General features: G+C 40.2%; 1 protein-coding gene across 4 annotated transcripts in view; it reads right to left on the bottom strand.

Moving 5' to 3' along the window:
* Positions 1-25,409, bottom strand: part of PAK3 (p21 (RAC1) activated kinase 3) — a 192,865-nt gene that overhangs the window by 19,761 nt on the left and 147,695 nt on the right. For 3 of the 4 annotated variants that reach the window (XM_048864097.2, XM_048864098.2, XM_048864096.2), the window contains 5 exons: positions 21,050-21,203; positions 19,420-19,457; positions 16,622-16,753; positions 14,623-14,785; positions 4,671-4,734 (listed from right to left, as the gene is read on the bottom strand). In XM_048864097.2, coding sequence (XP_048720054.1) covers positions 4,671-4,734; positions 14,623-14,785; positions 16,622-16,753; positions 19,420-19,457; positions 21,050-21,203 — 551 coding nt within the window. Of the gene's footprint in view, positions 1-4,670; positions 4,735-14,622; positions 14,786-16,621; positions 16,754-19,419; positions 19,458-21,049; positions 21,204-22,355; positions 22,401-25,409 lie in introns of all 4 variants that reach the window. The other variant, XM_048864099.2, reaches the window with a different exon arrangement.

Below are 25,409 nucleotides of genomic sequence, written 5' to 3' on the forward strand. Positions count from 1 at the left end.
GTATCCTGGTGAAGTAGAAGTGGTGAAGATGAACCAAGAAACTAAATCACAGAAACCATAAAATATCTTTATGATAGAAGGAACCAGAAACTGATTTGAGCCAGTGTAGCCTTCTCTATCAAGCAGCATAACCTACATTTCCTAGGTATCCTGAAATGTCCTCAAATCCTAAACCAAGAACAAATACCAAAAAGAGATTCAGCTCTGAAGCTCACCTATTTCCAAGTGTGACTCTGCTGACTAAAGTACGCTGTTTGCTAACCATATGGAGCACCGCGGAGTGATTGCCCACCCAATTCACTTTTCCTTAAATCAAAAGCTCCTCTTCAGCTGCAGTCTGCCAGGGAACCATGTCTTCCCCTCTAGTCTCCAGTTTCCTTATTAGCAGGCACTGAAAGATCTAGCCACTCATATCCTATTCTATTACTATCTTCAATATCATATTAACTGACTATTTGTAATAAATGCCAGGAAATCAGCTCAATAAGCTGTGTCATCTTCATTAACATTAACTAAATACATAAACAGAGTGATGGCCACATCATCTCATTTATTATGTCCCATCCTGTAAATAGGCACATCAACTCCTTGTCTCACTTGAAAAGCAAAGCCTGAGTATATACCATCCTCAGAACAGACTTCACTTCCCACGTGCTTCAGCTCTCTTTTGGGATCTGTATTCAGTGCAAGGTAAAGGAGGATTTACAGTTCCCTTTGCCAGACTCGTGAAATATGTGGAATGAAGCTTTGCTATCACAGCGGCCAAAATATATTTTCATCTTGGCTATAAGATTAAATGTATGTCCTGTCATCATAAAACCAAAGGGGTTGTTTTTGTACGTCTTTTCTTTAAATGCAAACACTGCTCTGCATTTTAAAGTAAGTCCTTAATCCGAGTCATTTTATATTTTTCACAGTTTAAAAAAAGATGGGAGTGTCTCAAAAAAGCTTCCTTCAGGGAAGCCTGCAATGATTCAGATGCTAACCCAAAATTCTGTGGTCACAAAATCAAACAGGAATTCTTTGTTGTGAAAGATATTATACACCCCACTTTTAAGTGACTAAGAAATCCAGCAAGAATAGCTTCTCTCACTGTTTTCCTACTTGCAGGTCTGAAGTTTAAAGTCATCATGATACACAGTAGTAGGTAGAGAGTTGATAGTCATGCTGATGGTTAAGGCTGCCCAACATTTTCCATTAGAAGACCCTGTTTCCTGTTTTCAGGTGCTCGTAACTTTGCCAAACTTCAACCAGTTGGGCTGAAATTTTCCATGTGGGGTGTTGGTCTCAGGCTACTTTTTTTTTTAAGCTTCAGCTAAAAATTTGGTTTTGAAAGTTCAGTCACTTCCAAGACTGTTGTTTTGCCTGTTAAAAACTTCCTACAACTGTTTCACTGAGAAGCTCTAGTAGGTCCATGTTCGGGAATAGGGACTTGAAATTTGGTGGGAGAAAGCAGGTTACCCTAGCGTCAAGGGTGCCTTTAGCTGTTCTCCTGACACTGAATGAGGCACGGGAAGTTGTGTCAAAGAAGTGTGAGATCATTTAATTAAAGCCTATCATAATGCAAATGCGTGAGCAACCTTAATTGTGTCATTTCCTAACTTTTAAGAGCTTGACTTTACCACTTTAACATTGTGTAAGATGGGTTATTGGGGTGTTTTGGGGAGGCTTATATATATATGAAGTTAACAATGGCTCAAAATGGTTCTGGTCTATTTCAAGTTGAATTTTGGGCAATAATTCCAGACAGTTCTAATTTTATCGAAACTTCTTTGCACATCCACATTTTGAAACAAAATGTTTGCCATCAAAATAAGTTATTTTGGTAATAGCAGTATTTATGTGCCTTGCAGCTCCCTGACAACCACTGCACTCTTGCACTATCTATAGTTCTAGGGTAAAGTGACCTGCTTAAAGGAAGAATGTGTTTGCTACAGTCTTAACATTGTTCTCTAGTGTCTGGACAGAAAAAAGAAATGCAGACAGAAGTGAGTTTGTTTCTATAGATACATATACCTCCCTTGTGTCCACTGCTTGCTGTTTTCAGCAAAACTTTCTGCTTTGAGGCAAGGTGTGTCTCTCTCCCCTCGTCCCTCCCTCCCCAAATTCACATAATCCCAACTAAAGAAACAGCCTCTTCATTTCTTTGATAAAATTGCTGTCTAATACACTGGAGTACAGCATATTAAATTTAGATTTTCTGTAAAGTTTTGAGTAAAAGTGAGTAACACATAATGCTCCAATTCTAGAAGCCCAAAGTAAGAAGATTGTTAGAATAATGGCTACTAAAGCTTTACCTGCTTCTAAACTCCTGGAAAGATATTTGCTTCTACAATGATAATACATTGTTTAATGTACAACCCCAGCAAAAAAATCTTATGGTTTCCCATAAATGGTTATCAGAAATGCAAAGACTTTAATTCTTCTGTAAATAATATTTTGTGGCTGTGGTAAATAACTTGCAGTAACACATTATATTAGTGTTTGTTTATCCCATCAGAGGATTGCAATTATCTCATCTTTGTAATGCCCAGCTCTGGTGAGAATACGCCTCATGCTTAATCTACAAGTGATTAGATTTGTGATTCCACAGGTCAGAGAATTTCCATGAAAACAAGACCAGAAAGAGCCACCACTATAAGTACAGGAAGACACAAGTGTATTGAATGAAGAACTCAAGAAGTTAAAGAAGAGCCTAATTTCTCACTACTTACATACATGTGGTTTGATCCTGTTTACAAGATTTACATTCTAAAATGTATATTTATGGACATTAGAAAATACTCACATTGGGACTTAAGATGATCAAAAAGTTCCTACCTAAACCCATTCAGAGCACCCTGTAAGGTGGATTGTGGCTTTGTTATACTATGGGTCATATTACGTTTCATTTCTCGTTTAACTTTAATGAGCACATTTGACGTTGTAGAATCAGAATGAAGATGTAGTTTTATCTATTTTAAGTGATATAAGGTAAATGAAAGTAATGAAAGCTGACATTATTTGAAATTGTCTTGCCATAACTGCCCTTTCAAACCAGAGTCTTTTTATTATAAAACCTAAAAGAAAAAGCAATGTGAGCTTGAAAAGACATGGTCTCTTCTTGTTCTGCATGTACCAGTTCCAAGTCAACCAGAAGTTACAGAAAATTCCAAATCCAATAATATATACAATGCGCAAAGATACCTGCTAATCTCAGTACCCTTAATTCAGTGATAATTATTGCTGGTAACCTGAAGGCCCAATTTTGCTCTTACATGATGTAAATCTGGAGTAACTCCACTGAAAACAATGGAATTACAATGTTACATAACTGGCTGTGATGGAGAAGAGAATCAGACCCTATATGTAGTCAGCATTAGTATTTAAAATGCATGTCACACACCACACAATTTCAAAATTACCTTGTTCTTACCAGTCTGATAAAGCATACATAGGATTCCATTCTGGGTAAACGCCTAACACTTTGAAGACACCATGTTTCTCATTTTACTAGCAAATGCTGTATCTTATGGGCAGCTATTGAGGATTCTGTGCATCAGAATGGATTGCATTTCTGTATACATACTTTTCATTACATATGCTGGGAAACAAGGGTTATTTAGCCTCTGACTTTTGTTCTCAAATTACATGATTTTAAACCTGACTCCTGAAATACTCTCTTTAACCACTAAATGATTTTTGACTAATGTCATTTTGAGCTGCACAATAACACTCATCAGATAAAATGATAAATGGCATTTTTCATGCAATAAAGTAAAGGTAAACTTCTGTTTCTCTAGTAGACCTATGTAATTCTTGGTCATATCAAAATGGCTTCTTCCATGAAGGCAGATGAACCACACCACACATCTGAGGGATGACAATTTTGCCATGTCCCAGTAACTTGGCAAAAAGAAAAAAAAAGGACCATTACTCCTTGTTCTGTCAGAATATCAAGGTTGGAAGGGACCTCAGGAGGTCCCTTATATATATATGAAGTTAACAATGGCTCAAAATGGTTCTGGTCTATTTCAAGTTGAATTTTGGGCAATAATCAAGCCAGCCATCATGAAAATTTCTTTGATGACTCCTTTTGGCCGCAAGAAAATACTGATCAATGTGGAGGGAACAAGTACAATCAAAACAAATATTCTGAATGTATATGTAACTCCCTTGACTTCAAAGAGGTAATGCCAGCAAAGTATTTGGCCCATATTTATGCATATAACTCCAACTGCAGACTGCGATGGAACCCAAGATTCCAACGTGGGGAGGGATAGCTCAGTGGTTGGAGCATTGGCCTGCTAAACCCAGGGTTGTGAGTTCAATCCTTGAGGGGGCCATTTGGGGATTGGTCCCCCTTTGAGTAGGGGGGTGGACTAGATGACCTCCTGAGGTCCCTTCCAACCTTGATATTCTGACAGAACAAGGAGTAATGGTCTCAAGTTGCAGTGGGGGAGGTTTAGGTTGGATATTAGGAAAAAAACTTTTTCACTAGGAGGGTGGTGAAGCACTGGAATGGTGGTGGAATCTCCTTCCTTTGAAGTTTTTAAGGTCGGGCTTGACAAAGCCCTGTCTGGGATGATTTAGTTGGGGATTCGTCCTGCTTTGAGCAGGGGGTTGGACTAGATGACCTCCTGAGGTCCCTTCCAACCCTGATATTCTATGATTCTATGAACAGTACTTACCCTTGACCAATTTTTTCAAATCGTGTATATTTCTTCTTAGGGTCACCAACACTCACAATGCTTCCTGAAAGAAAAAAGAACAATGAAGCTCTCTTGAAAATGAGTATTATATCTTCAGTGACAATCTGTGGCAAGTCAAAAATCCACCATTATTGCCTGGCATCATTTGCATTATGTGCAGTTTAGATTCAATATGATACTACTAGAGCACACAGATTAGAAATAAGAGTAGCAGTTTAATAATTCAGGTGGCATCTACTGGTTTTTTTTAAATCCATTGATGAGCATGTTTGCCTCTGGAGCTGGAAAGAAAACTAAGAACACGAACTGTAGAGAAGAGCTCACGTAAGACTCAGATATGAGTTAACGAATGAATAAATATTCAAATGAGTGTTTGTATACTTAAATGTTAATGAGCGCTAGCATAACAATGCTAATTTCCTCAGAACTAGCTAGTCTCTTTATGATTCCGCAGGGGGGGTTCATACCTTCATATACTGAACCCAACTTTGTTTTTGGACTCAACTTTTATAAGCAGTTGCCATGTAGACACGAGGAAGAAAGTGATAAAGAGTTTCCTGGAGTGACTCTCCATTAGCCCTTCCTTGGTTTGCCTTTTTTAAAAAACAACAGTTAACATCAAATAATTAATTACAGGCTTTTGACAATCTTTATGATGTAGGCTTCATTGTGAAAGAGATCTAATTCACTTATATAAGAGCAACACTGCTTGTCTTCAGTCTGACTTTGATCAGTAACAATTATTTTATTCAATACTTTACAGTGAACACACATGCTAATCTTACTACATGAAACAGCCTTTTAAATGGATTAGAAGAGCAGCAGTATTCTTCAGACTGGAGCTTTTAACGTCTTTAAAAAGTTATCTACATTAATAAGGTGCTGGTAATTTTATAAATAAATTGATCTCAACAACAAGCTATGGTGGATGGAGTGCTGCCCTCTATTGAATAATTATTGCAACAACAGGCATTGATTGAAAGGCTTTGCATGTAATATTCAGAAAGTTGCAAATGAATTAAGGGTGGGATTTTCAAAAGAGTGTGATTTAGGCACACAAGTCCTATTGAAAACAAAAATGCTAATAATTTGGTAGTTTCTTGCTTGGCCAGCAGTGTAAATGGGCTGAATCAGGAGCAAATGGAGCAGTATTTGGGAAAGTGTGTGTAACAGAGTCTGAATGAGCTCTCTCCTGACATCTAGTGGTGAGCTGTGGAAAAGGACTTCAGGAGTTGATCTCATTTGCATGGGCACACCCACCCTGCCTAGGTATTCAGCACGATGGGATTGCTTGCCCAAATGATCACTTGTGGCTTCTGTTAGATCTCCAGTCTCCTTGTTACTGGGGCAGGAGTAATAAAGGGTTGTTATCCTTGTGTGAACTGAGGGCACCAGAACTGTACCTCGCATACCCTGATTGAGAGACTCACCCTCAACTGAATGGCACTCGCTAGGCAGGGGACATGGGTTCCAAAACCCAATAGTTAAGAGAGGGTGGGGACAGGTACTTTTACCTGTTGGTGTGGTTCCTGTTTAAGGATTCTGAACACCATTTGACTCCCTTTCTCTCCACAGTATAATAAAAGAGCTCATTTAGACTCAATTGAGGGTCATGTCATATGCTGCAGAGCTGAAATCACTGATACCTATATCTAAGTATTAGACCTACTTTGGGACAGTGTCTCTATTGCAAGAGACTGCCCAGTGTGCATGAGTAGTAAGGCTTCTCCACTAACAGCTGAAATCACTGAGAGCTGTGTTAAGTGGTGGGCCCTGAAGACATCTTGTCGAGTGGCCAGCCAGGCAGCTGGCAGAGAGGAGTGGCCAGCAGGGTTGCTGGCGGAGAGGGCCAGGGCCAGAGCAGAGTCCTGCAGAGAGGTGCAGCAATCAGTGGCGGGGCAGCAAGCGAGTGCCCAAATCAGCGGAGCATGTAAGGTGCCTCCTTACCCCCCCTTCCACCCAGGGTGGGAGGTGAACTCTACAGATGAACCTCTGAACTCTGGGGCTGCACTGGGCAAGGACAGCAACTGTGAGTGGGGTGCAGAGAAGGGACGGGCACATTAAAGGGACTTTCGAGTTGCTGGACTTAAGAACTTGACAGGAAAAGGACACTACCCAACCTACTTGAGGGTGGGTCTTTTGCTCATGGTTTATGAACAGTAGTTGTGGTGTTTTCCCAAATTAATGCTGAGTTTCTTCCCTCCTTTTATTAAAAGTTTTTGCTATACTCAGACTCTGTGCTTGCAAAAGGGGAAGTACTGCCTCTTAGAGGCACCCAGGGGGGTGGTATGTAATTGTCCCAGGTCACTGGGTGGGGGCTCAAGCCAGTTTGGTGAAAAGGAACTCCTAGATACTCAACCCAGCCCTTGTTGCTGCTGGCTCCACCTGGCAGAAGAGTTACGTGTGTTTAAATTGAGTAATGGAGCCACAATCTTATAAACCCAAATCATACAAAATTAATGTTACTTTTTCTAGCCCACTTTCCTAGATAAAACATAAAACTGATGAAAAGTAAAATCTAAAAACTTAATAGCAGGGTAAATAGCTACTAAAGATTTAATGTACAGTGTACACTACTAAAATATTTTGAGAAGATTATTCCTTAACTGAGAAAAAATGTCTGGAATGCGATAATGATTTGTGTGCACATATCTGGAAATTTACACCCCTCTCTCTCTCTCTTGTGTTTACTTGTACTTCCAAATTATGAACATCTAGTTGAGCTGCCAGTAATTGTAAGTAAGTCTCTTTCTCTCCTGTCTATGGTATTACTATGGTGCTCAGTGCTCTGGCATCTAATGCTGATGGGTGTCTGATTGACTCCTCTCCGGCCAGTGCAGTGGGAAGCACAGATACTGTCTGGTGCACCCTTTAGTAAAAGAATCCTGCTGGTCAAGGCAAGATCCCTAATGGGGAGCTGTCGGGAATGGGGATGTGCTGTGGAACATGCTATACTATTCCCCCAACCAGGAGCATCATGAACCGCAAGCCAGCATTTGCTACTGATCCCAGCATATGTTCTTGCTGGCTGGAGGTGCAGCAACCGGCTCCCACACACCTCATCCTATAAGAGTGCAGCACAAGGTATTCTAACTGTATTTTCAGACTCCACCTCAAACATTTATTGAACTCAGCATTTCAGGGACCTAATGTGACGAAGTGGGACTGTTCTTAATGGTTCCTCTGAATAGTGTAGGGGTGCCCAGTTTCCCCTATGCAGTTCTTAAGTATCTAGGTGGTGGGGTAAGGGTGTATGATCATTGCAGCGCCCTAGAGGGCAGGTGTGTGCAGGGGTCTGGACACAGAGAATGGCCGACACCCTGTTTCCTGGCAACTGATGGCCTGGGCCCTTCCCCTCTGCAAGGTGAGAACTAAAGGAATCAGGTGACCTCCGGGCCCGGGAAAGGGACAAAGCCCAGAGGAGGTGGGGGGGGAGGCTGGAGGGAGTTTCAGTTTGGGGCTAGGTGGGACATGGAGTGAAGTACAGATGTGGTTGTCTGGCTCACTGCCCCCCAAAATGCACCCAGCTGAGGGGTCCTGTTCTCTGTACCTGCAAACTCTGTGTTAGACCATGTTCCTGTCGTCTAATAAACCTCTGTTTTACTGGCTGGCTGAGAGTCACGTCTGACTGCGAAGTTGGGGTGCAGGACCCTCTGGCTTCCCCAGGAGCCCCACCTGAGTGGACTCGCTGTGGGAAGTGCACGGAGGGGCAGAGGATGCTGAATGCTCCGAGGTCAGACCCAGGAAGGTGGAAGCTGTGTGAGCTGTGTGTCCTGAAGACAGGCTGCTCACAGAAAGGCGACTGCCCCAGAGTCCTGACTGGCTTGATGGGGAGCAGTTCCAGAGCATCGCCCAGGGACTCCATGACACCTAGCTAGAAGTTAACTAGTTTACACTTAGGTGGAAAAGCAATAATCCCCACACACTGACAAATGAGTGATAAATGGAAGAGGAAATGGACTCTCTTCAAGTGTGTCATGGGTTTGCTCAAAGCAAACTTCAAACAGAATGACAGCACTGAAATGCTATTGATTCCAGTCCACTTATGCTCTCTGAAGTTGGCAGAGTGATTATATACAGCCACTAACCAACCCCTTACCACAGATTGAGAGAAGTGCAGTAAATGCGTTTAAAATAAAAATAATAAAAATGCCATCCAGAAAGGAGAAATGAAATGATTAGATTTTAAAGTAATTAAATACTTCCCATGATAGAGCAGTGATTTCTGAGGAATACAGAAACAATTCTCTGTATTGTTCTTTCAGTTGGAGACACACAATCACAATACTTTACTGTCCCCTTTAACCAGAGACTTTTTTGTTTAGCAGGGAAAAAATATATTTCTAATGTTTGTTATTTTAAGAAACGGTAGTGTCCCACTGACAGTGGCTTGGTATTATCCGTAATTAGAATGAAGGGCATTTTAGGAACAAAGGGAACCCACTTACACAAAAATGCTTCATGGTGAGTTGAGATTCATTATAGCAGAGAGGAGCTGTCTAGCAAAAGAGCCACTTCTTCACCTTGGGAATAATGATTATGCTCTCTTGATCCTCTGCAGTGGCGAGGGACACTGGCTGCTGGGGCAGGGTACACCTTATTTTCATTTGGTAGATGATGCAGCAAGATGAGCCAAACTCTGTTTTACTCCACAGCGGGGACAGCTGCATGGAGACTTACTTCTCCTGCATGGAGCAGCGGCAAATGGTCTTTAGCCTGGACCATGCCACAAAAAATACCCATTGCTGACAACAGATGCAGCTGAATTGATAATGAACACTGTTTAGCGCCAATCAGAGCCTAGAATAAACTGTGTTCAGCATCACTTCAGAAACTGTACTTAAAACCTGCAGTCTGCAAGGTAGTAACTGCTGTAATCCAAGGGGAGTTGCACAGTGGAACTCTATTAGAGCAGAGATGCTTCCTATAAGAGTGAGCTTCCTTATAGGAGTAGAAATCCATTGAAATGCATAATGCAAGACAGGAGTTTTACTGTATTCCATTTTGCTACAAACAGAATTTCACTACAAAATGACTGGTAACTTAAAGACAGTGATCAGTATGAGTCTCTAAAGAATTGTATCCAGAATCACTCTAACAAGTGCTGTGTTGAATACTACTAAATCTGTGTCTGTATAATGTATTATCTTCAGCTAAACGACGGCAATAGGGTACCCATCAAGAGGACTTTCGGGGAGCTCACTCAGAGGTGTAACAAGACACTGGTTTCCTGCTACAAGAGATCAGAGAAGAAAGAGACTAACAAATATATTTAGGTCAGAATTTTCGGAAGTGGCCACTGATGTTGGGCATCTCAACTTTCAGGTACCTAATTTTGAAAATTACTTTAGTAAAATTAGTTAGTTTCTCCTCTCCTCTTCCTTTTACACCAGTGCAAATCAGAGTAATTCCTCTGAAGTCAACATTATATTGTTGTAAGACCCCAATTCAGGATAGCACCCCCTAATATAGGTCAGCACTTAAGCATGTTGCTAACTTTAAACTTACAGTTAAGAATATGCATAACTGTTGTCCTGAACAGGGATGGACTTAAGCGCATGCTTAAGTACTGTCCAAAATCAAGGCCTAAAACAGGCATATATGAATGCTGAATCAGGACATTTATGTTTTACAATTATAATGGAACATACTAATGATTTCATTATAGAGAGAATTTCATTTTATCCAATCTCAGTACTAGAGCATTTACTCCCCAGTAAAATATGTGATGAAAGCGATCACGTGATATTTCACACAGAAGAGAATTAAACTAATTTGAAGGCTAGGATTTGGAGGCGAGGATTTCTTTCTAAAATCTCCACGTCACATATTTGCTCGAGGCAGACCTTCAAAGACCTTGCTCATGTGGATATCAGATTCCTGAGATAGCAAAAGGAGAGCAGGTGGTTGTAATGCTTCAAAGAAATAAACGGAAATAAATCCAGGGCTCAGTTCTAAGCTGAGAAACACGGGCAATTATAACTGTACATCTTGAATAATCCATTGCTGCAGGTATACATGCCTCACAAAACCAGCAGTGTGCCTGGGGATCTCATGTTAGAAGCATGCCTCAAATACGTAGCCTCAGCTAAAGTAGCCATTATAAGTTGATATGCAAGGGGGTAACTACCTGCACTAGAAAATATCTTCTAACTTACTTCATTGTCTCCTGGGTACTGCCTAGCTTCTTTGAGATCCAACTCTTAAAAGATCTACCATAGAATCATAGAAATGTAGGACCTGAAGGGACCTCAATAGGTCATCTAGTCCAGTCCCCTGTACTCAAGGCAGGACTAAGTAATAACTAAACCACTCCTGACAATTGTTTGTTTGTTTAACTTGTTCTTAAAAGCCTCCAATGATGAAGATACCACAACCTTCCTGGGCAATTTGTTCCAGTGTTCAACTGTCAGTTTTTCCTAATGTCCAACCTAAACCTCCCTTGCTGCAATTTAAGCCCATTGCTTCTTGTCCTATCCTCAGAGGATAACAAGAACAATTCTTCACTCTCTATTAATCTACCAGTCAATCTGCAAAAGGCACATTGCACTGAAAAATCTACAGTAGTGTTTGAGTTCACACTTGTAAGGGGTAAACATTAGGATTCACGTCAGGTTGTAATGATTTTCGTTAGTCAATACTAGCAGTGATGAACAAGAGACACGCTGAGCACAGGTACAAGCAGTAATGTGCCTGGCCAGTGAAGAGCCACACTCTCTGCCGTGAAGAGGCTGCTGCTATAAAAGCGTTGCATTACAGATGATCTCAAACTTTGTATTCATTTTAAGGATACAGTTTTCGCAGTTCAGAATGTTGTTGACTTCAGAATAAAATGTAAAATGTTAAAAAAAAAAAGATCTAGAACTTTCCACTGAAATTATTTATCAACTAGTTAGAGCTGGGGACAGACTGAAAGGGCCTATTCTTGGAATCTGAGTATCCATCTGCTAAGAAAGTAGCAATAATCAGTCATTTTGCTTAGAAGCCTGAGAAACCTCTTTTGCTCTAGACTTACCAGAGTTTGGTGTACATCCCTGGGCCATGACCAATATATTTTCTGGGGTAGCTCACAGGTGGACTCATTAGAGAACTATTTGGTTAGGAATTAATTGTGACAAAGTCTCATGTACATACTACAATAGATACATTGATGGTTAGCTACTGAGAGATGCTTGCAGAGATGTAATGTAATCATTTCTCAATGATTTTAATCAGCATCTGATTACTCCAGGTTACTGGCACCAGCTTCTTTTTAGACACTTTTAATGAGTGAAGAAGCTAAAAAGTAAAACTAAACTGAGTATAGTATAAAGACAGATTTCTATTAAAAGGCAATTTTTTCAGGGTTTTACAACTTCCATTATTTTTTATCCATCTTGATTAGATAACATACACCTCACGGCATTTGAGCACCAAACCCAGCTCCAGCACCCTTTAAAATGCATCCTGTCCTGCAAGAATGGAGCATTTTTTTAAAAAGGGACTCAGTCTTTTAAAAGGAACACAACTTTCAGGGCATGAGATTCCTGGAAGGCAGGAGGAATTTTATAGGGGTTTGACTATGTATATGAATTACATGGTGACTGTAGTAATACCAGATTTTGTTGAGATCCCAACAGAATTTACAAACTGAGCAGGAACAGGCTGAGATGATGCCTAGTTGGAAGAACTCAAAGGAATACTTAGATGCTACAGGAAGTAGTGGGTATTCCATCAGCAGCACTGTAATGTAGCCCTGCAACCCGATGGCACCCAGCTACAAATCTCGGGTCAGGTCAAGTATGAAAATGACATTCTTTGGCTCGGGTCAGGACATTTTTAACATCGGTGTGCATGTGACTTCAATTTTCTGAAGCCCTCGTCCAACTTCCTATTTTTGCCTCTCTCCTCCTCCCTGCTCCCCTCCCTCCCCTTTCCCAGTCTCCTCCCCACCATTCCCCTGCTCCTTCTCTCCTTCCACCCTTCTTTCTTCAGTCTGGCTCCTTTCCCCCTACCCCCTGTCTGAGCCTCTAGTCAGTGACCCATAGCTCTCCAAGCAAAACTAACACCCTACAAGTGCCCTGCATGAAAAAAAAGTCAACACTCTTGGGCTTGGGTTGAGTTCTGGTCGAGCTTTAATATTAGGCCTGAGCAGACCTCCAGTGTAGTGCTGCTCTGTGTTAACAGCTGAAGCTCCCCACTCCAGAGGCTGCTGCATTTCAATGGTTGGTGCCTTGTATAGGTAGTTTTAGTTACTGGACCAAATTCATCCTTGGTATATATAAATGCCAGAGAGCACAGAACTGTAACGAAGATACAGTCATAAAGATCTCCCCTCTATACCACTAAATCTGCAATCTGAGTTTAATACAGATTTATATGAAATCACAACAGAAACAGTGGCTTGTAAATATGAGTATTTACGTACTAAGGGCTAAGCTAAAGTTTAATGAACTTAGCCAGGCTGGGGCAGGAGGAGAGGAGGTGCACGGCCAAAGCAGCAGTAATTGGCGGCATTATGCCACTGCAGACCCGAAACAGACATAGTACTGTTAGGATATAGATATTCAGGCCTGTCTGCAAAGGCCTGTACTTTAAGAATTTAGGTGTATTCTTATCGCTTGGCTAGTTGTAGAGGTATAAAAGAAAGAAATCACTGTCTGCCGGTGTAAGGGCCTTCTCTTACTGTGACAGATTGAGGCCCTGTTCTTAGGCTAAGGCCTTTGGCTAAGCAGCAGAGGCAGCCATAAGCTAGGAAGCGACCGGTCACATCCTCACATTCCAAACTAGTCACATTGAAATAAGGTGCTATTGGGCTGTTAGGCACTATCAGGACAGGATTGTATTCCTATCACCTCCAGAGAAAGGGAAGTGCCTAGAAAATGTAAAAGGAAACTTAGTTTGATAGCATCCTGTCTGGCAAGAACTCACTTATCAATAGCTGGGATGTGAAATCCTCGCTTCTGTGTTGTCTTGTCATTGTAGTTCCCACTTTGCTATTGTTTGTCTGTATAATCTCTGTCTGGTTCTGTGATTGTTCCTGTCTGCTGTATAATTAATTTTGCTGGGTGTAAACTAATTAAGGTGGTGGGATATAATTGGACAATATGTTAGGATTGGTTAGTTAAATTTCAGGAAAATGATTGGTTAAGGTATAGCTAAGCAGAACTCAAGTTTTACTACATAATCTGTAGTCAATGAGGAAGGGTGTGGGTGGGGGTGGGCATGGGCATGTGGGTGAGGGAAATGGGAGCAGGGAATGGGGGTAAGAAAATTGGAATCATGTTTTGCTAAAGGGGGAAATGGGAACAGGGAATGGGAGAAAGGAAGTTGGAATCATGTTTGGCTAAGGGTAGGAATGGGAACAGGGACAGAGGTGTAAGGCTCTGTGGTGTCAGAGTTGGGAAGGAGGACACTAAGGAAGGAAACTGGAATCATGCTTGCTGGAAGTTCACCCCAATAAACATCGAATTGTTTGCACCTTTGGACTTCGGGTATTGTTGCTCTCTGTTCATGCGAGAAGGACCAGGGAAGTAAGTGGGTGAAGGAATAAGCCCCCTAACAAGTACCTTGAGGGGAGGGGATGTTCACCAGCTGCACTTGCTACTATTGTAGAAGAGGTGTAGTATGAGTTTTCTCTTCAGCCCAATGGACACCTGTTGGTGACTCAGTACACCAGGGGTTACTAGGCAACAGTGTTCAGTTTATCCAGAAATGTTCTCTCTCTCTGCTGCACATTAGAAAGCACAGGCAGGCAAATCACAGTTGTCCACTGAGAAGGAAGGGATTCCCTCCATCTCTGTTTCCTGTCCATCGAGCACAACTGCAGTGTATACAAGAAAGCCCAAGTGTCCCAGTGACACTAAAATAAGGACATTCCTTCTGCATGCATACAGGAGGGACACATAGAGACAACCTTTTATCAAACAAGAGGTAAGGCCAGGACACTTACTCAATTTCTCTAGGATCTCTTCATCCGTCATCTTGGATTTTTTTCGTTGCCGGTCCGTGTTTCTGTACAAAGTGTTTGTGTTTGAGTTCTCAGGCTGAGGGGTCAAAGCCTCTTTAACTAAGGCTGGTGCAGCAACAGGTTCAATTACAGACCGAGTATAGATCTGCAACAGAAAATTATTTTGTGGTCAGAAAGGTGGGTCTGGAGATAGATCCCCATGAGATTTTATCTCACACATAAATAGGGACTCTGCCAACTTAAGTGTCACTGGAAAAAAAACAAAAACAAATCATGTTCCTTTACTTACTATCACCAATGGCAACTTACATTAAGATGTTTGTTTCCTTTGTGCATTTCTCAAAACATGGACAATGAAAACTAATGAAGTCAGTTTTATCCTTATTTATAGTCAGTTTCATTTTTAGGTTGTTGGTTCTGCAATTTTATGTTTCAAACCCTGGAGGGGAACATTTACTTGCTTATAGTCTGATTAAGCTCTGAAGGGTGACTGTAAAAATGACATTGTGAGGCTCTGTGTCTCATTGATTCAAATTCTGCATTTACACGTACTGCCTGGGAACAGAGAATCAAGCTGGGCTCTTTCTGACCTGGGCTGAAACTCCAGGCAAGAAGTGCTGGGAGAGCAAGAAGACAGACACCTGGGGAAGAGAGGCTGTGCCCAGTTTGGTACTGGGGTGAAAGAATGAAACTTCAAAGAGAGAACAGACGCTCAGGGAGGAGAGGCTAGGCCCAGATGAAACTGTAGGTGAAGACTTTGGGCCTGAATTCTATTTTGAAATATTTTGTGCAGGGTTTAAAAAGTTGGATCCCCAGCAGGGGAAAAGTGGACATTTTAAGGGGAAACTGAGGCAGGCCTCTGCAGAGCCATGTTTGGCTAGTACAAGGCACTACAGGGGAGGAGCATCTCTTGACAATCTGTAATAAAAAGATTTTTGGAACTCAGTTAAAAATGCTGCTGAAGATGCATGAGGCAGAAGCGTATCCAGCTCATCCTCCAGAGCAGTGGTGGGCAACCTGTGGCCTGTCAGGGTAATCCGCTGGCGGGTCACATGTGGCCTGCGGGCCTCAGGCTGCCCACCACTGCTCCAGAGCCTGTGATGGCTCTGTAGGACAAACAGGAGTAATAGTAACAAAAACTTGTTTTAGAGCAATTAAGTCGGAAGATAGGAGTCTGAATATACTGGGAGTAGCAGTCATGGTGCAAACCTCACCAAAGCCAATGTCTGCTCAGCTGAATCACAATGATCAGGTTAGATTCAGCAGAGCTGGATATAGCTGATTTGTATTTTCATCCTCCATAGCAGTGCATTTAGACATGACAGATCCCAACGTTATAATAAAAGGCCTTATTATTTTCATGATGGGGACCACATCTTAATAGAGTCACTATCTTGTGGAATTCCCTCCTTCAATTTGTAATCTCGCAGATCACTTCTCCCATTCACAACTGTGTAGCATGGAATACCATCATTAGGAAAACATTTATATACTGTATCTGTCTTTTAATATGACAAATGCTTTGTCCTGTTAGAAGACACAGAATCGCACTGTCTATATTTGCTCTTCATTTCATCTCCCCATCACATCGGTTCAGTTTCTCTCTCTCTCAATAAGGAAGCAAGGAGGAGAGCTAGCACTATCGTAAGCCTTCTTTCGACTGACCATGGCTAAGTCCACATTTATATATCTGTATTTTAAATAACATAGTATTACATACACACAAACACAATACAAAAACTGAACTCAGAGTTTCACAATACCTATTGGCAGAATGGGAAAAGCTCAAGATTACACGAAAAGCTTCAAATCAGAACCTGCTGGCTTCTGTAGGTTCATGGGAATTAAAAGAGGTAGTTAGGATTCTAACACTGAGTCTTCACCCAAAAGGAACTCTATACACTATTTCCTATTATAACAGATATATCTCTCAGTTATACCATACAATGACAACAGTAACCAAAGCTGCTAGTGAGCTTACTGATTTTGTATGCTCAGGTCGTGGTGCAATAACAGGTGGAGGTTCATTGTCATCTTCTTCTTCTTCATCATCTTCATCCTCTTCTTCTGAAACTGGGGGAGCTAAAGGGGGTTCTGATGCAGTTTTTGTGCTCTGTGGATAAAAGGGAGCAGCATAACTGATTGTTCACTTATTGTTTAAAGACAGCATGGGAGGCTTGTTAATAATGTACAGCATAAATCTACTCAGACATAACAGAGAATTTTACATTTATATTTAGTTGTAGAAACCTCAGTTGTTAGTTGCATATGGTGCATTCATTTTCTATGATTACAAATATATGTATTGTTTGGTTAATTCATTTTGGTGTTTTTCCTCTGCCTCTTATTTATTCATGGCCAGTCTTGGTAAGATACTAGCATTTGGGCTAGTGAATTGTATCCTGTGCTGCATTATTAGAGGAATTAAGTTAAATAAAGGCAAATAAATCATTCATTTACATACTTAATGAAAGACTAATTTAACTGAGAACAATACTTGAACAGATGCAGGAGCTAGAAAATCACCTCTAGTTCCTGGTTAATTGCTTTGGCAATGTGTTTGCAGAAATGGTAACAGTTAATTAAGCTAATAAGTCTACCTGTTAGACTAAGGCCACGTCTACACTACCTGCCGGATCGGCGGGTAGTGATCGATCCCTGATCACTCTGCTGTCGACTCCGGAACTCCACCAGGGCGAGAGGACACAAAGGAAGTGATTCTAAGTCGATCTAAGATATGTCGACTTCAGCTACGCTATTCTCGTAGCTGAAGTTGTGTATCTTAGATCGATCCCTGCCCCTAGTGTAGACCAGGCCTAATTAATGCACTTCAAAGCTCAAAGGATCCTTCATTAAGTCTAACAGGAAATTCTGCATTATAGAGAAAAGCTATTCATTTTTTTATTATTTTACCCAGCATAATATTATTTTTTCCTGTTTAGATGCTTTTCAAATTTATCTTCATCTAATGCTTAATGCTTAGTATTTCTGCTCTTTGCCAGGTTTCAGTGAATCAGCAGTATAACATTAATGGGGCTGCAGCTACCATAAACCCAGCGACTAAACCTAAAATGTGGACTAATGGCTAGAATTGCTAGAAGAAGAATAGACTGGGGAAAAAAATCCAATCAAACATTTACCAAATGCTGAAGGGAATTTTATAGGGGGGTTAAGAGAAGGAACACAAAGAATAACATGGTTATCAAAGCAGGATCTTAAGCTGACTGGGGACACTTCTTCTAAGTAATCAGGTCTCGCACATAACCTGTGAGATGATCACTTCTCTTCAGTACAGTACATGGCATCAATGAAAAGATTGTATGGATCATCCAGTCTAAACCCCTATAGTTTGCAGAACAGTTCACTACATCATTCCTACCACTGCCTGAATTAATTTGTCCCTAAATATATATTCAGTGATATTGCATCTCCCATGAGAATCTATTCCACTGCATAACTGATTTTACTGAAAATGGTGACCTGTAAAACAAGTTACTAAAGTGTCAAAACTTTAGAATTATATGCTGCATAACCCAACTACCGGGACAGAGAAGCATTCACCATATACTATATGATATCATGCAACTTTGCCAGAGTTTGGAGCTGTCTTAGGTGGGAAAGAGTATCTATTATTCTGTAGCATATCACATGACTCTAAAGTTTCCTGTTTAAAATTCATATTTTACAAACTTACATATTTTTGGAAAAAAATCATGCAATAAAATAATCTCACTTCTATGATGCCAGACCATAACAAACCATTTCCATACCCTAGAAGGGTTCCACAGTTGATGTGACAACACTAGAATTGTGAAGCTACACTACATACAATAACCTGAATATTTAATACCAGACTTGTATTACTGGGTGAAATTCAGTTAGTAGGATTTGAATGATTTCTTTGTATTGCAATAGCGCTCCCACCTTCCCTCTGATATAAGATTCCTGTTGAATCCCTTGAGTAGGCTATTCTCTTGTAGGAGCTTGTATCTTGCTACTGGTTATATCCCATGATACACAGTTATAGTTCCTAAGGACACCATAACCACTGGTAGGAACCACTTTTGAAGGCCATACTGATTATATTCCTATGTGATTGCAGTACTCTTCCAGAAATGTATTTTATTATAGATAATGGATCTGGCTTTAGTTAAAAAATTTAACTGTGAAACTGAGTCACTGAATTTAAAATAAAGGCCAAATCCCTAATTAATTATTGATATTTAATGCAATAATGTTAATACTGATAAACTCAGTCAATATTAATATGTACATCATAAATATATCTCCAGGATTTCCACAGTAATTCAGCATTAATTATAATGGACCAATATTTAAAACTTTCTTACAAATTATTTCAGTGAGTTCTGAATAATTTCTAATTTTATGTTCAGTCATATAGCTAATTAAATCACAGAAGTACAAAAGCAAAAAAATTTAGTAGAGATTTTATTTTAAGATGGAAAAAACTACGCTAAAGTGTAATTAGAGAGCCTGGAATAACACACTGTACTAAAGAATATAAATCATAAAGGGCTGGGAATAGTAAGCAATTCCTCGTCAACAAACCCAGACTTTAATCTGTCTGTCAGGTATTATACAGAAAATTAAAAATAGCCAATGGAATCTAAATACCACTGCTGCAAAGATGTTGTGTCTGACTTCTTTCAGCGGAGGCGACTGGTATTCTAAATACCAGAAAATTCAGAGTTTATGGCTTACTCCACCACACTTACACAAACACCATAAATGAAATTGCTGTTATTTTTTTACACTCACCGAAGGATGGGCTGCTATGTATCCGTGGGCGCTCTTATCTGAAAGGTGCAAAAGAAGATTGGCTAGATACTTTTCATAACAAAGCTTGGTCTGGGGAATCCAGCAGAACAAGTTCTTCCAAAATTTGTCGGATTTCATTCACAACACCCCTTTGGCAAAACCAGTTACTTTATAAAGATGACAGCAAGGTGGTGGAATGATCTGGGTTATTTTTTTAGTGCAATGTCTGCATTTTACTTTAGTGTCTGTTTTCCATGTTTCACTTGACCCTTTACTATCCCAAAAGAGCTGGGAAGTGGTTCGGCACACGTCTCTCCCCAATAGGGAAGGCAGTTTGAAGTCAGGCTTATGATAAAGTCACGTGGATAAAAAGAATGCAAATACACGCATTTTTCTTTCTAGTGGGGTCAAAACCTTCTGACAGAAAAGATTTAGTATAACCCCTCTCATACTGTGATTGTTCTATTATTATGGAGCCACAATAGCAACTCCCTAAGAATGTACGTCAGTTTCCCTTCTAAAGCGGATTATGAACACATCATCCCTCTAGCTTTTGCAAACACACACACATGCACAAAACTCCGACAAGCCTGAAATTTTGCATGGTTGATATCTTATTCCAGCATTCATTGTTATTTTAGTGGGGGTAAATTGAAGGTTAGTCAGGCAATCAATTTTTTGAATTATGGGTCTCAGTTGAGCCACCAGGTTCAAGGAAGTAACTGTCTCGACTGGCACTGATGGCGGCATTTTTATTAGCTCTACCAGATGAACAATTTCAGGTCAAGAAAGTTACAGATGCTGCTCACACACTGCTGGGTTTGAACGCCACGTTAGCGGAAATAATAGCTATGTCTTTACAGACTTAACTGTATCACAGCACTTTTGTGCAGGAATCGTGTCAATAATTAGGAGAGCCATGATACAGAAAAGAACACATCATTACTAAAGCCACACACACTCTACCCAGTCTGAAGCCTCAGCATCCTTGGTAGACATGATTTATTATCAGGCAACAGGGTTCCTTTCGCTAACAAGGAAAAAAAAAAGAACACACTGAAAAAAATATAAACTAAAATTCAGAATTATTCTCCTTGAAAACATTTTCTCAATGCTGCTTAGTGACCTTGCAGAATGTACAGAAAACCCAGGGATAGTGTCACATTTGGAGGCTTCCAAATTATGGCACCTCGATTGCAATGAAATCCCCAGAATGAAGATGCTCCAGGCTCTAGAAGTACCTCCTTCTCTTTGATCCTTCATCCAGATTCCTAATGAGACTCCATGACAGTAGAAATGTTGTATTCATTTCATATATTTATGCATAGCACCCATCTCCCATGCAGATCACTAGTTATTTGTGGCTTCTGAATGAAAGAGCCAGTGACTGTTTCACAAATCCTCTTATTTAATTTTGAAAACAAAGTAACAAAAACAACCAGATTATCCAATTACTCTTCCACATTTGCAACTGCATCTTTGGGAGGAAGCAGCATTCAACTCCAGGATATTAGATCTTTCCTTGTCATTGGAATGTCTTTCTGGTCACTTCTTTGCACTTCAAAGACACTTGTTTTACTTTTGAACCAGTTTGGCTTTCAGTTTCTTGCACAGCATGGCTTCAACTTACCTCCGGAAGTAAAGCTCATGTATTTCTGGTTGTTAACTGTCTCTTTGGAATCGTAGAATTTGAGAACATCTAAAACAGCTTGTGGATTCTTCTTTTGCTCTAGTTTTGTTATATTGGAGGTCTGTAACAGCCTGGCCCACTGCTCTGGAATTCCCTGTGGATGCCAAGTAGAAAGAATGTTGATTTAGGAAATTCAGCAGCCACAACCAGCATAGTTCCTTACCAAGAATCCCATGCTACCTGTAAGATTACTTTCAGAAACTTTAATTGATGCCTTACATTTAAAATAAGAAACTGACACAGTAGATGTAATCATTCTCTTCTCTATCAAAATACAGAGCTAAAACCGGGATCCAACTTTTAAAAAAGAAAAGAAAGTTATGACTGACAGGAAAAAACGTGCATGAAACTCATCTTTAAATCAACTCTGCTCTTCCATGGAATAATGATTTAAGGCCTAGCTGGTTTTCCTGGTGATTAAGTGCAGACATAACAAGACTACTCTATATTTGTGGACAACACAGTGTATTTTAGGAGCTTTACACTGGATTTTCAATGCTTAATGGAAATATATAGTTGCTGTTCTAATTAAAAGATTAGCCCCCTCCCCTGATACATTTATTTGACAGTACAGTATGTCTAAATCAGGGGAGTGTTGTTTCTAGTTTGGAGAAGGGGGCAACAATTTGGATTGAAACGTAAAAATTGTAACACTGAGTTGTAACACGGCTGCTGCTGCTGCTGCTAAGGAAAGTCTCGTTTTCCAGCACCCTTAGCTCTCTATGCTGTTTATTAAAAATGTATAGAAAGTAGGAACTCAGAAAACAGGCTGGAAGTGCCAAAGCCTAGCATGAGTTTTCAATCATCTTAGGCGGGAGGGTGACATTTGGAAATCGATCCAATCTTGGAAAGCTGCAAATTTGCATTGGAATATTATTGTTGACAAATTGCTTTAAACATCCAGTATAATTTCCTAAGTTTCAGAACCTACAATTTTCCCCTTTTACCACACAGCCAACATCTAGCAGCGAATTAGAGGAGCTACCGAATAAAGACTATACCTGAGGTGCATCTATGCATAACCTTGGTGCCACCCCAGTCTAGATATACATTTTACATGGCTTCTTCCTACGAAGTTCTCTGCAAATCAATGTGTGACATGGGCCTCCAGAGTTTTGGATTAATGACAAAAATGTGGGATAAGCCAAGCAACAAATCTACTGCACACACATGAACCTGCTGCTGCAGTGCTATGACATCTCAAAGAAGCACTTTGATGCAAGCTTCTTTTGGGCCTGTGACGCACCTCTGGAAGCTTCCCTGTGCACATCTGTGAGCCATAGAGATCTGGCTGTAATGGACGTAAATAAAGAAAGAAAAGAAAGTTAAAACAGAATGTGGGACAACTTAGAAGGTGGTAAGGAGGTGAAACCAATGGGCCAAAATGGGGAAAATCCCATCTAAAGTGGGAGAATTATGAGGTAAATACCAAATAGATTAGGTGCTGGACAGGCTACAGGAAGACAGACTTAGGAAAAACAGAAAAATCACAATTGTTCCAAAGTTTGGAAGCATCATCCCCCTTTTTACCAGGTTTTTTTTCCCTCCCTTACAAAAACATATTACTGAGGATTCACGGCAAGTGACTGGAAAAATTACTCTGTTTTTTCTGTTTTTTAAAACCAGTTTAGCAATTTTTAACAGCTGTATGCAACTTTTTCCATTGCTTTTCCAGTCCTGAGATCATAACTGGCCAGTGCACAAGTGAACAAAGTGCAACTGAGAAAGTAGTTGTCGAATTCAGATTTCATATTAGAAGGACAAGTGTTGCTATAATACAAGTAATGTATATGTCAGAGTGAAAAACCTAGGAAACTTTGGACAGACATTTGTTAGGTCACTAAACATTTGTTTAGGTCACCTTGGATCTAAAGCCATGACTTCCTCCAACTGGCTAAAATCTTAATCAAGAATCTTTAAAAATTTGGGGTGGGGCCAGTTTTTATTCCAAACTGGCGGTCAGGAAACTATTTCACTAAAAGGCATGGCTTACAAAATTCACTTTAAAAACAAAATGAAACAAAAAAGCTACAAATCTAGAGCCTTCCTCCCCTCAAAATAATTGCAATAACTTCTTCAAAATAAATAAATATAAAGCTAAAGACGCATGGTTCCACCCAACAGTTTCCAAACAATTTTATTTGGTGCTTTGTGCCCTAATTCTTAGCAATCATGGTTGCTCCAAGCACAGTGAAATGGAGTTTTAACATGCATACATGAGTAACAACATAGCTTGATGCTAAAACCTTAGAGCCAAAACTCAGGGTCCCATGCAGGTGTTCCTGATTCCGATTCTAGATGCAACTAATAGCAGTCAGGTAATACAGACACGGGCGTGATTAACATTGGGTGTTAGAAATTTTTCTATGCATTGCGCATAACCCATAAAGCAGACATGGCTGGCATGACAACCACTGTAATCGCTTGAAATTTAAAATATTTTCACATTCCCATGGCACTTCCAAACTTTTGAGAGACACAGACAGTGCGATCACTAAACAGTGGGAATTTTTTTAAAAAAGGTGTGTAGCTATTGGCAGTCCCTTCAGCAAAATTTACTTACCGTGTGACTATTTGGCTGACAAGAGACTTGTGTCGAGGTTGGGAAAAATCAGGGAAGCCAAATGTAACACAATACTTATATCTGGTGACTGGAACTAGCTCGTGGCTGTGGGGCAAACTGTGGTCCTTAATGGAGCAACATTTCCTTTGACTTGAATGGGCTTTTTGCTGCATTAAGTACTGCAGAAGTTGGCCTATACCAACAAGCCTCATGATCACCAGGCTTTTGGGGGGGGGGGTAAGTATATTCTGATGGCGCAGCCATCTCTTTATGGCCGCAGCCCACTGAATTAACTTCTGCACTCTCATGCTTCAGTAGCAAGTATGTATCATTTTAGAAATAATTATCCAACAAAGTGTGGCTGGACACTAGGAAGCTAGTGCCCATAATTTAAATGGGGAAAAAAAGTAACTGAAAAGAAATCACTAATATAAAACTGGGTCTGTCCAGAGAGATGTTGCTTTCTATAAGAGGCCAGGGCCTGTGCTAATGTACTGCCAATGGCATTAGACGTGAAAATAAGAAGTCTGATGCTGCAGACCTACTGTTTTGACGCAATGGATGCGGGCAACAATATTAAAACTGATCCAAATGCTGATCTCTGAAGTGCAGGCAGAGGGTGCCTCAGACCTGAAAACTTATTTTTGTTGTTGTTCCACTCCTTTTTGTTCCAGCTGGTAGGGAAGTGAAAATGACTGGGATCATTGTCTACCGGTGCACCAGGGAAGATAATTGTGATCCATTTCACTTTTCTTCCAGCCAGAACACAGAAGGGAATGAGCACAGGGAATAGAGACAAAGAGAGCAGACTGAGGAGTGCACAATACAGAAACAGGAAAGAAATAACAGAACAGTAACTGGGAGAACATTGAAAAAGGGGATCAGAGAAAAGAAGAGAGAACACAAAAGAAAAGGAAGGAAGAGGATAGAAAAGGTGGAAGAGAAAGAGATGGAAAATGTAAACACAAAAGGAGGAAAATAAAAAAGTGACAGAATGTAATGTGGAACTGAGAAATGGCAGCAAAGATTAAAGTTAACTGTCAAGTAGTTACAGAGAGAGACATACTGGGAGGGATAAACAATAAAATGTAGAGAGAATACCAGAAAAGTATTCTGAAATTGATATATTTGTTGCAATTTCTAAGGGCAGAAGACCAAATCTGGCAGTCTAAACTCAATCTCTACCCAGGCCTTACTTAGGGAAAATTCCCAGTGAAGTTAATCAGGCTTGCCTGAATAAGAACCTCAGGATCTGGCCCAGAATATTTTTTTAAAATACACATTTAGAAGTCATGTCTATTCTTTAAAATCCAATATAAAATATTCTGAGTGTAACATTTTCAAATTACTAAAAGCTCTTCAATTCTAGTTCTCTGTTAAAGAGGTGTTGCCAACACACCGCTTTCATTTTATATGTATTATTTGATTTTATTTATTTATTTAGGGAAGCAGGAATGTTCTAGTTTCCTGAAACATGTTAAAGAAACAGAAGCAGCAACCAAAACAAAAATCACAGAAGAATTGCATTTGGTGCCCAGATTTTGGAAGCTTGTGGCACATTTGCCAGCAAGCCACAAAATGATTTGTCCCATCCTGCCTGTTTTATTTACACAGCCAATCAACACTAGCACTTCCTACCATTCAACATGTTTGTATAGCACAGTCTGATCCATCAGCTCACTGGGTACTGAAGGTATGGAAAGTTACTGGGAAAAAGTAAGTGTAAACTCACTATCA

The sequence above is a fragment of the Caretta caretta genome, chromosome 9, assembly GCF_965140235.1.
Source record: "Caretta caretta isolate rCarCar2 chromosome 9, rCarCar1.hap1, whole genome shotgun sequence".
Classification (NCBI taxonomy): Eukaryota; Metazoa; Chordata; order Testudines; family Cheloniidae; genus Caretta; species Caretta caretta.